Source organism: Tamandua tetradactyla, chromosome 1 (genome assembly GCF_023851605.1).
Source record: "Tamandua tetradactyla isolate mTamTet1 chromosome 1, mTamTet1.pri, whole genome shotgun sequence".
Taxonomy (NCBI): Eukaryota; Metazoa; Chordata; class Mammalia; order Pilosa; family Myrmecophagidae; genus Tamandua; species Tamandua tetradactyla.
Genome location: NC_135327.1, coordinates 176499777 through 176513098, shown reverse-complemented (window position 1 = coordinate 176513098; position 13322 = coordinate 176499777). Strand labels below are relative to the sequence as shown.

The window sequence follows — 13322 nt, the reverse complement described above, 5'->3', positions numbered from 1 at the left end:
ATAAGATAAAGTTGTTCTTCAAAATCCTGAAACTGCCAGAAAATACAGAGATCCATGTAAGCTAGCGATTTGATGTATTAATTACAAACCTCTCCCCTCTACTATTTAAAGCAAGAATTTTATTAGTCAATAACCAGATGAATGTGAGAGTGATAAACTTTTCACAAATTCCATAATTCACACTTTTCATTAATCAGACAGGCCTGACCTAATTAGCCTAAATAAATAGTTTAATCACACTCTTTAAAATGGGGGTTCATTCTCCTATGTGCAAATTATCTGGTCTATTAATTTGCAATATGGCAAATGCACTGAGTAGTTCTGATAGCTGGAGAGTAAGAAAAGATGTTAGAGATGGTGGCTCGCTGGCTGTTGAGGCAGAATCCTGTTCAAACACTACTGTTCTGAGGTGTGCCCTCAACGTGACTCATTCAGAAGCACACTCTTATCAGTCACTCAGAAAGGATCAGGCCCAGAGGGACTCACTCATGTTTAGCCAAACCCACAAGAGGCTGATTTAAAAGCCAGAACACCAATTTATTAATTTACAATGGGAGATGGGCCTGGCTCAGGGATCAGGGCAGGGTGCTCTAACGTAAGGGAAAGCCCCCACAGGGGGCAGGGGTACCTGGGGGACCAAATTAAACACCAGAAGGTTGCTTGGTTAGCAAAGAATTAAAGCAAAGGGAGCCAGATTTCCTCAAGAGAAACTTCTATTGAGCTACGGAAACTTCATTACATACATCACACTATTTGTCGGTCCTGGTTTTTTTAAAGAACCAATGCCTGTTATGGACAATCAGGACAGAGCTGGATAAATACACAAACCTGCTCTGATTTTAAACACCCACCCCTATGCCTCTTTTAGACTAACCACATTCAATCCTCTATCAATGCCTATTTTCAGAAAGATTGCACTTTCTTGAGGTAATTTCCAGTCAGAAGATTGTACCCTGGCTCCTATGGAGATGGAAAATCTCAACCATTATTTGTTGATTTTTACGAGTCTCACACTGACCTCATTCCCAAATTCCAGAGGTACCTGACCTGGGACAAGCATGTAAAATTGTAAAATAGTGTAATTGGATTAATTCTAGTAAATCATGACCTGGCCAGTCTCAGCCAAGAACAACTGCAATGGTCAGGATGTAACCAGGCAAGCAAAATCATATTTAAACAAAGAAATCACAGAGGCTAAAACACAGATATGCAAAACTGCAAAACATCTGCACAGAAGCAAAAGTCTCTTATTAACATTTTACAATATGAGATATATGAATGGAGTTCACATCAGGGGGGCCTTTTAAATACAACTTGAATACTCATGTACCAAAATTCTAAGTTAGAACTTTAGAATACATAGATTCCTAGGAGATGCACTTTTATGTCCTTGAGGCAGGTGGGGATTATTGATCCCATTTAACAGGACAATAAAATAAAGTTCAGAATGACTAAGCACCGAGCTGCATGGGGATGGCAGAGCTAGGACCAGGATCACATCCTCTGGCCAGTGTCCTTTCCATATACTCTACCATCTCAAGCAATGAAAAGAAAAGGGGAAAGAAAACTCTTAGACAAAAATGCCAAACATAAACCTGCTAAGTGGAACAATGGCTCATCTTCCTAAAGGAAGCCAACCTTCCCAGTTCTGTAGATGAAGTTAACCCTTATCTATTACCCACCTCCTAGGTGCTGCCCAGACCGTCCCTATAGGATAATCCCCAGAGTTCTATTATGGTGACAAAGAGGACCAGAGCTACAGGTCCAGAAGGTTGATCCTAGAGCCTATTTGTGGGGACAACCACTCCAGCAGAAGGATGGTGAATAAAGAGTCAGAACAAATAGATTTTTCCCCCTTCCATGAAAAAATAATTTCAGAAACATAAGGGAAAGGATAGTACCTGCAGATGGTGCCAAACCCTTGGCAGGTTCCTCAGTCAATCCAAGATATTCTCTAATGAGTTGACTCAGCTTTTGGTAGGCAACATCCAGATCATCTACAGTAAATTAGAGAATATATTTTAAAGCAACAGAATCCTATCAAAATACAGCCTATTTTCAATTGTCAGTAGTAATGGTTTTTAATGATATTTAATTTTATGATCACTGTCTTATGCAGAATTCTAACATGACCCCCAAGGACCCTTTGCCCTTGTATAATCTCCTCCCATTAAGAGTGGATAGAACCTGTAAATGTTTGGAAATATTTCCATAATGATGTTATCTCCTATGGCAAAAGGAAGTTTTGCAGATGAAATCAACATACTAATGAGGTGATTTTGGATTAACCAAAAAGGGAGATTATCCAGGTAGGTTTAACCTAATCACATGGGCCCTTTAAAGCTGGAGGTTTTCTTTGGCTGATGAAAAAGAAAAAGTCAGAGCTTCAAGGCCTGAAGAGGATTCACCATGCTGCTGGTTTGAAGATGGGGGAGGCCCATGAATAGGAACTGAAAATAATCCCCAGGCAGATTGCCAATAAGGAAACAGAAACCTCAGTCCTACAATCACAAAGAACTGAATTTCACCAACAAGAAGAATGAGCTTTGGGGCAGATTTTCCCCCAGTGCTCCTGGAAAGGAGCTCTGGCATTTTACTTTCTGCCTTGTAGCACCCTGAGAAGAGAACCAGGTAGGTCATACCAGATTTCAGACCTCCAGAACTGTGAGTTAATAAATGGTTGCTGTTTTAAGCTGTTAAATGTGAAAATGTATCATGCAACAGTAGAAAACTAAGACATTATATAAGACATTTACATGTTTCTGAGATCAAAAAGTATTAGCTTATCCTATATGAAAATGCTGGTTATGTAGGTTAAGGTAGTTGAATATGAACAATTTCATATGGTTCAACCTAATGGTCCCCTTCCATCCAATCCCCCACCAAATAGGTAATAGTTTCTTGAAGATTCATCCAGTCATTTTTCTTTATGCAGTCCAAGAAAGTATGAGTATATAGTTCTTTTTCTTTACGTAAATGACAGCATTCTATACCTACAGTTGTGAACCTGGATTTTTCAGTTTCAGTACAGTTTGAAGATCTTTCCTTACCAGAACATAGAGAGCTTTCCCATTCCCTTTTATGGCTGTATAATGCACTGAGTTTAAAAAATATACAGAAATTTCCATGTTTTCATAACTTCTCCCACAGACCACTATTTCAAATAAATAGGCACGTCTAAGCTAGTGCTTGAACATGTTTGTTTTACACACATATTTTCATGGTTTTGATATTTTTAGTAGTAGAGTTTTTATCTATATGTAGATTATGGTACAATCACCTGGGATTCCTATATACCTTCCTGGAAATTTAAATAAGTACTTCAAATGATGTATTTGTTCTCATAATGTCCCTTAAGGAAGAAACCTAATCAAGGCTTGTTTTACACAAATCTTATTAGCTAAGATCTTAAGAAATAATAAAGATCATTCTCAGACTGAAACAGTGGAAAGTTAAAAGGTATTAGCAGGGTTAGATCCCAAGAGCTCTTGGATTCTTACTCCTCTTTGCAGCTCTTTGTGATTCACTGTTACAAGGAAGTTATCTTTCCCCCTTTTCTTTCCAATAAAAAAAACTTTTAACCCAGTGATCTCACACTTCAAAATCAAAACTTTGCAGAAAGTTACTGACCTGCATTGATTACTGCGTCAAAATATCCTGGAAATTTCTGATTAATTTTAATATAAAGGTCTACTCTGGAGACAGCAAATTCAATCTCAGCACGACTGAATAATCCTTTTCGCCTCAAGTAACCCTCATATTTTTCCTTATTCATGGGCACCACCAGGATATATCGAGGTTCAAAATAGGAACATTTCAAACTTCTCACACCCTTTGAGATTAAAGGAAAGATAAATTGGAAATAGATATAACAATTTAGAAATCATTTTGGAGATATTTGACAACATAGGTATAATAAGTTGTAATATATTTATTTTATCTTAATAAAGTTGAAAAATATTGAAATATTTATTTTATCTTTATAATTAGTTACTATTTTACTATAAATATCTCAAGATTGGATTACTTTCCTGTGTTTATCAAATACTAAAATGTCTCTGGAAATATTAGAATTCATTCCACCTGGTATCCTCTAACTAATCATTCTAATGAATATGAGTGCTAAAGAACAATATGGCTAGACAAAAATAGCTACATTCACAGCAATTCTGTGTCTTTATTACTGAAAAGTAATTTAAACCCTACATTTTAAAAGGCATCCTTGTAGCACCAGGAGATAAAGATCTTACCAGGGAGAAATGGCTTCTCTTTTATCCCTTTGTCATCTCCTTGGGAGCCTTGCTGGTTTCTAACCCAGCAACCTGGTATCAGGTATCTCATGAGCAAAATGAAAGAGTTATTCCAAAGGAATTCTAAAGTCTCTTCTATTCTATCATCTTTAGTTTAACTCCATGATCAAAATTCATGTTTTAAAATCTCAGTGGGAATAAATATACTCTCTTTTTAAAGGCAGTTTTTGAAAGAATCAATGACAAGTACAGTTTGGAAAAATGTTTAAGCTGGGAAGAAATGTGTGAATAAAGCATGGTTTATAAACCCACCCTCTTGTAACTGAGTAAAAAAGGAGAAACAAATGAAAACAGGAGCCAGCACTTGGAGAACAGCTGAAGAAGAAAAGGGCAGACACAAGGGGTAGAGAATTTCTGCACACAAGAAAGAAAACGTTGAGTTTTGTCTCTGCCCTGCCCAAGGAAGAAATTGCTCGGGAAAGGTCTTTCCTTGTTTTTGCTAACTAGCATGGAAACAAAGAAAAGCTCCCTAAAGATGCAAAAACAAGCAGTTTCAGAAAGATAAGAAATAACTGAAGGATTATGAAGTTAAAATTAAATAGCCAAAGGAACCACGATCAATTTACACCTATATAAGTAGTCAAAAAAGGAATTAAAGTCTCCCGCTCCATTAAGTTACAACAGAAAAGAGTCAGAAAGATTCAGAGTCCACAGTAAAGGAATACTAGGCTTGCTTAGGTTTTGTTTTCTGTAAGTTTGGTTTAACTGAATCATTTTTATAATTTTTTTTTTTTTTTTTTTACATGGGCAGGCAGTGGGAAACAAACCCAGGTCTCTGGCATGGCAGGTGAAAACTCTGCCTGCTGAGCCACGTGGCCCACCCTATAATTTTTTTCTGATTAAAAAAGTGTTATCATGCTCAGTGAAGGTAACTAAGCATTATTAATAGTCTTTGAAATTTCAAATATTTAATAAAGCTAAATGTTTTTAAAACAAGTGAGTAGGATATTCATGGTTTTACTCTAGATCTTAAATTTGGAGAAATAGCTGTATAAATGATGAGCAAGAAAACTGATATTGAGACAGGTAGAAAATCTGAAATCTGCAAGTCTAAATTGCTAGAAGTATGCAAATATTGCAAACAGTGAGCAACTGGAGTCAATGATAGCATAGCCCACAGGTCTCCCATAAAGAATGCAGGAACCAGAAGAAAGAATGAAGGAGCAATGTCAAGTGCACAGGGCTTCCATTCTCCTGCAGGGATAGGCAAACAGTTCCACACCTTGTGAGAATCTGCCTTTATCTATTGTCACTTTTATACAAACAGAGTATGGTCTAAAAGAAAAAGGAAATTCTCATAGAGAAGGAAAGTAGGTTTAGAGGTTAGCAGTAGCTGTGGGGAGGGAGAATAGGGACTTATTGCTTAATGGGTACAGAGTTTCTGTTCTGGGTAATGAAAAGGTTTTGGTAATGGAAGGTGGTGATGGTAGCACAAAATTGTAAACGTATGTAATGTCACTGAATTGTACGTTTGAAAATGGTTACAATGGCAACTTTTTTGTTTTATATATAAAAAGAAAAAGGATAATTTCATGAGGAAAAAACTTAGAAAATAAGTTTGGGTGGCAGTTTTACTCATAGTATAAGTGAGATGTCTTGAATTGTAATCTCATTCCTGTCATTTAAGCTTTTCCTGATTTGCTTCCCCCATACTAATGAATAATTTAATTTCTCATACTGTGTTATTCATTCCTCTTGTGGCTAGCATGGTGCCCTGGCTACACATTGTAGCCCACCTCAAATCTCTCTCTATAGATATATATCCAAACTCATACACACATAAAAAAATAAATTAACTGAATGAAAAACACTTACTTCTATTTCCATATGAATACAGCTCGCTAAACCATCTCTTGCGATGCCTTCTACAGTGTCCCTATTTAATCCATAATTGTGATTACCATAATTAAACGTTAGTATGAATCTCCCCTGAAATTTAAAAAGTACGAAGATTTTCATATACTAGCCACCATAATGGAATTTTATATAAGTAAAATAATTTGATGCTTATTTTTATACAATTCCATAAAAAATTATAAACATTAGCAACTATATGGCAATGACAATTAAAACTTAATATTAAACTGTGATAAAGAAATGTAATCAGACTCTTAGTCAAAAAAACAAGGGTTCTGGAAATACTCTGCTGACAAAACATTAGGGAGTGAAGGCAGTGAAGTGGTAGAACAGACCACTTTGCTTATCCCTTCCAGCCAAACCTGAACCACACACTCTCTCATCATTGAGGGAGCAAAACTGACGGCTTGCTCTTTGCCTCAGCCATTTCAGCCATGCCAGCATACCAGGTAGCTCAGAAAAGGCTTCCATTCCCAAAAGCCTGGCATTCCAAGATAAGACGTAAATAATGGGTAATTCCTGAAGTCCATGATTTACAGGGACTTCCTAAAAGCTTTGCATCCTGAGATAAGCCAAGAAAACAGACCCATCTTGTTTCTCCTTATAAAAGTAGCTTTTTATTAAAATTGCCCCACATATTATTAAACAGGATTATTGTCTACCCTATGGTCATTTGAACTATAAATACTTTTTCTCTCTGTATTCTGGAAACCCAATTCTTCTGAAAGCTGTTCTCCCTCCCCCCAGAATGCAAGTTAAAATGCATCTCTCAAAATTATTTGCAAGTTTTTCTTTAACAATATCAAATTTACCAAGCACTAGGTCTAATCTAAGCTGGGAGGGTGATGACAATAGAAGATATAAAAATGAAAATGGCCTTGGCAAAGTCTGATACCTCATATACATTATTTTAGAAATAAATAATGAGGTGAAAACTTCCAAGGCTGCACTAAATCTCTTTGGATGGGGTAGGTCAGTGAGGAATGCGTCTCTTGTGGATGATGATAAGCCAAAATCTAAAAGTTTAAAACTCAACAATAAAAATCCTTAATGTTTCATTCCCTCAATTAGCTCTCTGTCTTTCTCTGTTTTCCTTTCTCTCTCTGATAGTGTTTTCAGCTCTATTTTGTTAAAACATCTACTCATTGAGTTTTATTGAAAATTTGCAATATTTTCTCCAAGATCATAAAATCTAGAAGAATATGAACAACGATGTAGTTTTAGAAAACAGCCAATAAGAACCATCTCTCATCACAAACACAAAATGTTGTTCTTCTCTTTTTCCCTCTATTTCCTGTATTTCTGCCCCCCAAAAATGCAATTCTTATGCAATAAAAATAAAGAACATTATAATGGCAGTGACTAAATGTACAAATTTAAAAATGTTTTTGCATGAGGAAGAACAAAGGGATGTAATTATTGCACGGTGTTGAAAATAGATGGTAATTAATATTTTAAAATTTTAACTTATGTGTGAGACTAAAGCAAAAAATGTTTACTTGGTACAAAATTTATATTTTGACTAGTGTGCAGTTCCTAATATAACTTATGTGGACAGCTTAATTGAACACCATAAGTACATGGAACCTTCAGTAGGGCATAAGATTTTGTATGTTTGGCCAGAATCATGCCCCAATAAATCCCAGAGTGATTTGAACAGAGAGAAAAAAAGTATTTGCAAAGTCCCCTTGGGGGAATGGTGAGAAAGGGGGAAATTTCAACTTCCCCAAGTGGAGAATTCTTGATATTCTCACAAGCAGTGAGGACAACAAAAGCAATAGGCTGAGCCCCAATCTTGGGGTTTGTTCATATGAAACTTAACCCCACAAAGGATAGGTCAAGACTACTTAAAATCAGGCCTAAGAGTTACCCCCAGAGAACAACCTCCTTTTTTGCTCAGATGTGGCCTCTCTCTCCAGTCAACGCAACAAGCAAACTCACCGCTTCCTCCCCCTGTCTACATGGGACCTGACTCTCAGGGGTGTAGACCTTCCTGGCAAAGTGGGACAGAAATCCTAGAATGAGCTGAGACTCAGCATCAAGGGATTGAGAAAACCTTCTCTGCAAAAAGGGGGAAGAGCGAAATGAGACAAAATAAAATGTCAATGGCTGAGAGATTCCAAACAGAGTCAAGAAGTTATCCTGGAGGTTATACTTACGCATTAAATAGATATCAACTTGTTAGTCAAAATATAATGGAGAGGCTGGAGGAAACTGCCTGAAAATGTAGAGCTGTGTTCCAGTAGCCATGTTTCTTAAAGATGATTGTATAATGATACAGCTTTCACAATGTGACTGTGTGATTGTGAAAACCTTGTGCCTGATGCTCCTTTTATCTACCTTATCAACAGATGAGTAAAACATATGGAATAAAAATAAATAATGGGGGGAACAAATGTTAAAATAAGTCTAGATTGAAATGTTAGTGATCAATGAAAGGGAGGGGTAAGGAGGATGGTATGTATGAATTTTTTTCTGTTGTCTTTTTATTTCTTTTTCTGAATTGATGCAAATGTTTGAAGAAATGATCATGATGATGGATATGCAACTATGTGATGATATTGTGAAGTGCTGATATATATGTAGAATGGAATGATCATATGTTAAGAATATTTTTGTTTGTTTTTATTTTTTTAATTTAAAAAAGAATTGTATTGTTCGTGTTGTATGTTGATTGGCTTTATTAATAAAAATTAAATATATATATTAAATAATAATAATAAAGAACATTCTTACCATGTTTAGCATTTCATCAAAAATTTCTTGTGAGATAAAATGATAATCAACTCGATCCCCTTCTCCAAAGTAAGGAGGTCTTGTGGTGTGGCAGGCCCTGAAAATAAAAAATAAATAACCTAGTCTATCAACTTGAAATTCAAAATGAAACTGTCTTCAGGATACAATATGTTTTAAGAAGCAAAATTGATCCATGGATTACAAAGCATAAAGTAAAAGAAATGTGAGAACAGTATGGTTTTGAAAAAGCTAGACTACATTCAGTTGTTATGCGCTATAGGGATTATAGAAATTTTGGCTTATCAACAACAAATTATCTATTACACTTCTTTATATTTATCATTATAAAATGAGACTTAAAAATTATAAGCAAAAATAATAATTAAAAAAGTATAAGCAAAGTCATCATTCATATACTTTCTACCCATGTTCTCTCTGATCTGTGGGCATTTCCTACATCCTTCCCCTCCCTCCGTCCTCCTGACTAACCCACTTGTCTTTCAGGACTTGGTTGAAGTGTCACTTCCTCCAAAAAGCCTTTCCTAATCCCCTATGGCTGGATTATGCACCTCTGCCATATACTTCCGTGGCCTCAGTGCATCTGCCAATCACATTTACTGTTCAGGACCCCATCTCCTCCATGCTTGAGGGCAGAGGTGACCTCCATGCTCTGCTGCCAGTGCTTATTGACAGTATATAAAGCTCTTGCAGGAAATCATGATGCATATGCCAAATAGAATTCTCAACTGAACCAGAGAAGTTTTGCTGACCCCTGTCTAAAGTAGCATCCCTCCCATCAGACCCCCATGGCTATCACTAGAACTGCCTTTTTTTATACATTCTATGGGGGATTTTTTTGCCTATCTTCTCCAATAGAACGTAGGAATTATCATGAGGGGAGGACTCTGTCTTGTTCACCACTGCCTTCACTATACTTGGTACCAAGTAGATATTCAAATAAATATTTATAAGATGAATGAACAAAGGAAACGTGGAGTGGATCATGGTTGTTATGAACTCCGATTTCTAGATGACAATGAAAAGACTTGTCCAAGGTCACATAGCAGGCTACTGTCGGTCCCAGAGCTAGAATATGGATGTTCCAACTAGACCAGGATTCTCAATTTCTTATAATTCCATATCATTCTGCTCTCCCAAAGTTAAATTCTGGTAATGCAAAAACTGATTTTTAGATTATCTTGTAGTTTTAAAATAGGAGAAGAAAATAGTTGAATACTTGACATGTCAGTTCATTTATCCTTCACAAAAGCCATGAGATAGGTGCTATTATTTTATTTTTTAAATGATGAAACTGAGGCATAGCAGTTAAGTAGTACTAGTCAATAGCAATGCCAAGATGACTTCAAAGTCAATTCTTTTTAAAAATCACACTAATTAAGGGGGCACTTTTGCAAGCTCTAAAGCCTGTCTATCACAGATAAAAAAGACAAACAACTTTTTATAATTCATACCATTGTTTCCCTTCTGTTATAATTAAGAATGAACTATAGTAGTAAATTTTAAGGTCTTCTGATTACATTCAAATTGTATACTCAGGATAGAGAATACATTCCAATAGAAGACTGTCAAAACACTGTGAAATTTGTTATGTTGGTTGAATACACTGGCATTTCCTCAGATGCCTTGGCAGAGACCTGAGACCCTCTGTCTATAGGTGTCTTTGACAGTCAGAAAAGATAAATCAGTGATTTGGCATCCCGTGCCACAAACCCTTAGCATAGCCTTTACACACTACGCTGAATTTACATTTCCCAACAAAGGAATTGAGCGACAGGAATTTCTTAAAGGAAGACAAAGCAAAGAAGCAATTTGAAGCTTCCAGGCAGGTAAACAAAGAGTTGGCTTCATTGATGTGGAGAATGCTGATGACAGAAGCTGCATCCACTGTGGAACTTTCTATTAAGCAGGACTTTAAGATGACCTGTGGTTTTTTTAATCTGTCATCCAATTTTCACATAAAGAAGGTTTTACTGTGTATGCTGACTAAATAGGAATATCTTAGAAAAGGGACACTTCATATGAAGAGCAATGTTTCACTAAACTTAGAAAATGTGATGCCAAGTTTTAAACAAAGAAATTGGCTTGGGCCATTGCTTTCAGTATCTCTCTTCTTCCCTGTCTAAATATAATTTCAATTATAATTTACATTTCCAAGAATTTCTTATTTATGAATTAGTTAAATCATGGTTTGCAATGGAAACCATTGTTCCTCTTAGTTTCACTTGACAGACAAAATAACTGAGTTAGAGATTAAACCCAGTATTCAATACTGGTCCTGAAGGTCCAAAGGTAAATCTAGACATTTTAAAGCCCTTTAATGGACCAACTCAATGCTCCGATTTACTGGCCACTTGACATGGATGATACTAACAAATCAAGTCCCTAGAGACAGAGTAAACAGGAAGATCCAGAAGGCCAGGCCAAATAATCGAATATTTTAAAATTCAGGACAATGTAATAGGAAGAAAGCGTCTAGGAAGAGCTAGCAGGTGGATGAGGAAGTATAATTTTTCAGGATGAGTCAGAAGCATGCAGACTTATAATTCCAACTCTGAATCAGATTGCTTTAGGAAATAATGAACTTCTTGTGACTGCAAATATTTAAGCAGAAGCTTGGCTATATGCTCATCTAGATTCGAACATATTATAGCATGCCATTTTGTTGGTAAATGAACTCTTTGAATGGCAGTTGGTAATTAATTTAATATGGTCCTAATGACCAATGCAAATATATGTCAATATATTGCTGGGTATGAAACCAGAAGAGTTCAGCACATTCTATGGCTGAGGAACAAATTCCATGAAGTCATCACTCTGTCTATTTGTCAGTAACTACACATTACTTTCCTAACTCATGCCATCATCCCCAGTCATGACACTCCAATTGGTCTCCTTGGCTCAGCCATCCCTCTCCCAAGCCGTTTCCAAAATGGCAGACAGTGGCAATGGTGATCACACAACTTCCCTGCTTAGGGACCTTTTATGATCAGGCACCTGTTTTATCTTTCTAATCTTACATCTCACTTCATACTTCAGCTTAGCCACACCACAATGTGTTCTTCCAACTAATCAAATGTGCCTGTTGTTCTTCTTTTCTGGAATGTGGCCCTCCTCCAGCCCCGCATTCCCAGTCCTCCTTTATGTCTTCCACCACAGCTTCCAACACAGCTCTTTTCTCCCCTCTCCAGAGCACTCATCTCACCATCTCAGTAGGTAGCATTTACCTGTGAAAATCTGCTAGTGAATTGCACACGGTCAGGACTTGGTCCAGGTCTGCCCAGTTTTATCACCAGCACATGGCATATGGGCAGAGCTTAATAAATACTGTTTGAATGAATAAATGAACCATTCTACCAGTTTGTCATATCTGTATAAATTAACATATTAGATCAGTCTGCATTTAGATGTCTGAAGCTCAAGCCATTCCATTTAACTAAATAGCTGTGGTCTTTTACTTGACTGAATTACTCTGCTACAAATAAAAAAGAAACACATTTGGTACTCAACATCATAAGAAGATTATGAAAATAGAAAGTGCTACAAAACAGAGATCTAAGGAAGAAGACAGCTGTTCTTTCATGACCAACCGATCAGTTTCATTGCCTTATATCTAGAAGATAAATGGGCAGACTGGGTATCATCTTGTGTTTCCCTCATTATCTAACACTCTTCCAGGAAGCCACCAATTTGTGCAGTATTGTAAGGTTGGAAGTAGAGAGACTCTGAAAGCAATAAATATATCTCTCCAGGCTACTCATAACTAATACAGAAAGAACACCCTCCAACCTATTTCTAAAATCAAGAACAAATAGTAAAATTAAAACCTAAGACTAGAGAAAAATCTCTCAGCTGCACCAATATTTGTTATACCATGAGTTATATTTTTAATATTTATGTATGTGGATATACAGCTTAGCATATGAAAATTTTATTAAGTTTCTTGGTCTTGGGTCAGTGCAATTTAAAAAGGAAGACTAAATACCAGGAGAAAATGAAATTAAGAGGAGGGAAAGTAAAGATTCAAGTAAATGGCAGAGAAAGTAGCTTTGTAAATGTTTATATGTTTCATTGTGAGGCTGTGTTCATGTTTTTTATCTTCTGTTTAATTAAAAATCCGTGGAATTTGTTGGATAAAGAATAAAAGAAAATCTAAACAAGACTAATGGCTTTTCCTTGAGGATACGCCTTGTTTTTATCTTCAACTTTCATTAGAAAGTTGCTGGATATAATGATGGTACTGTCTTGCTTCTTCAATGGATAAAATCACAAGGTACTTAACACCCTTCTTTTATCCAATGATATGGACTTTGATCCATGCCTTGATGGAATTCTTAAATGATTTGCCATTGAACAAATGCTGACTCCCTCCTCAATGTGGGTGACAATGAGAAGGTGGGT

At 36.4% G+C, this 13322-nt stretch overlaps 1 protein-coding gene across 4 annotated transcripts in view; it reads right to left on the bottom strand.

Moving 5' to 3' along the window:
* The window catches only part of LRGUK (leucine rich repeats and guanylate kinase domain containing), a 184240-nt gene that overhangs the window by 92345 nt on the left and 78573 nt on the right, over positions 1-13322 (bottom strand). For 3 of the 4 annotated variants that reach the window (XM_077136937.1, XM_077136857.1, XM_077137085.1), the window contains exons 12-15: positions 8904-9000; positions 6126-6239; positions 3631-3832; positions 1902-1997 (exon numbers count right to left, since the gene is read on the bottom strand). In XM_077136937.1, the coding sequence (XP_076993052.1) occupies positions 1902-1997; positions 3631-3832; positions 6126-6239; positions 8904-9000 (509 nt within the window). The remainder of the gene's footprint in view (positions 1-1901; positions 1998-3630; positions 3833-6125; positions 6240-8903; positions 9001-13322) is intronic. The other variant, XM_077137026.1, reaches the window with a different exon arrangement.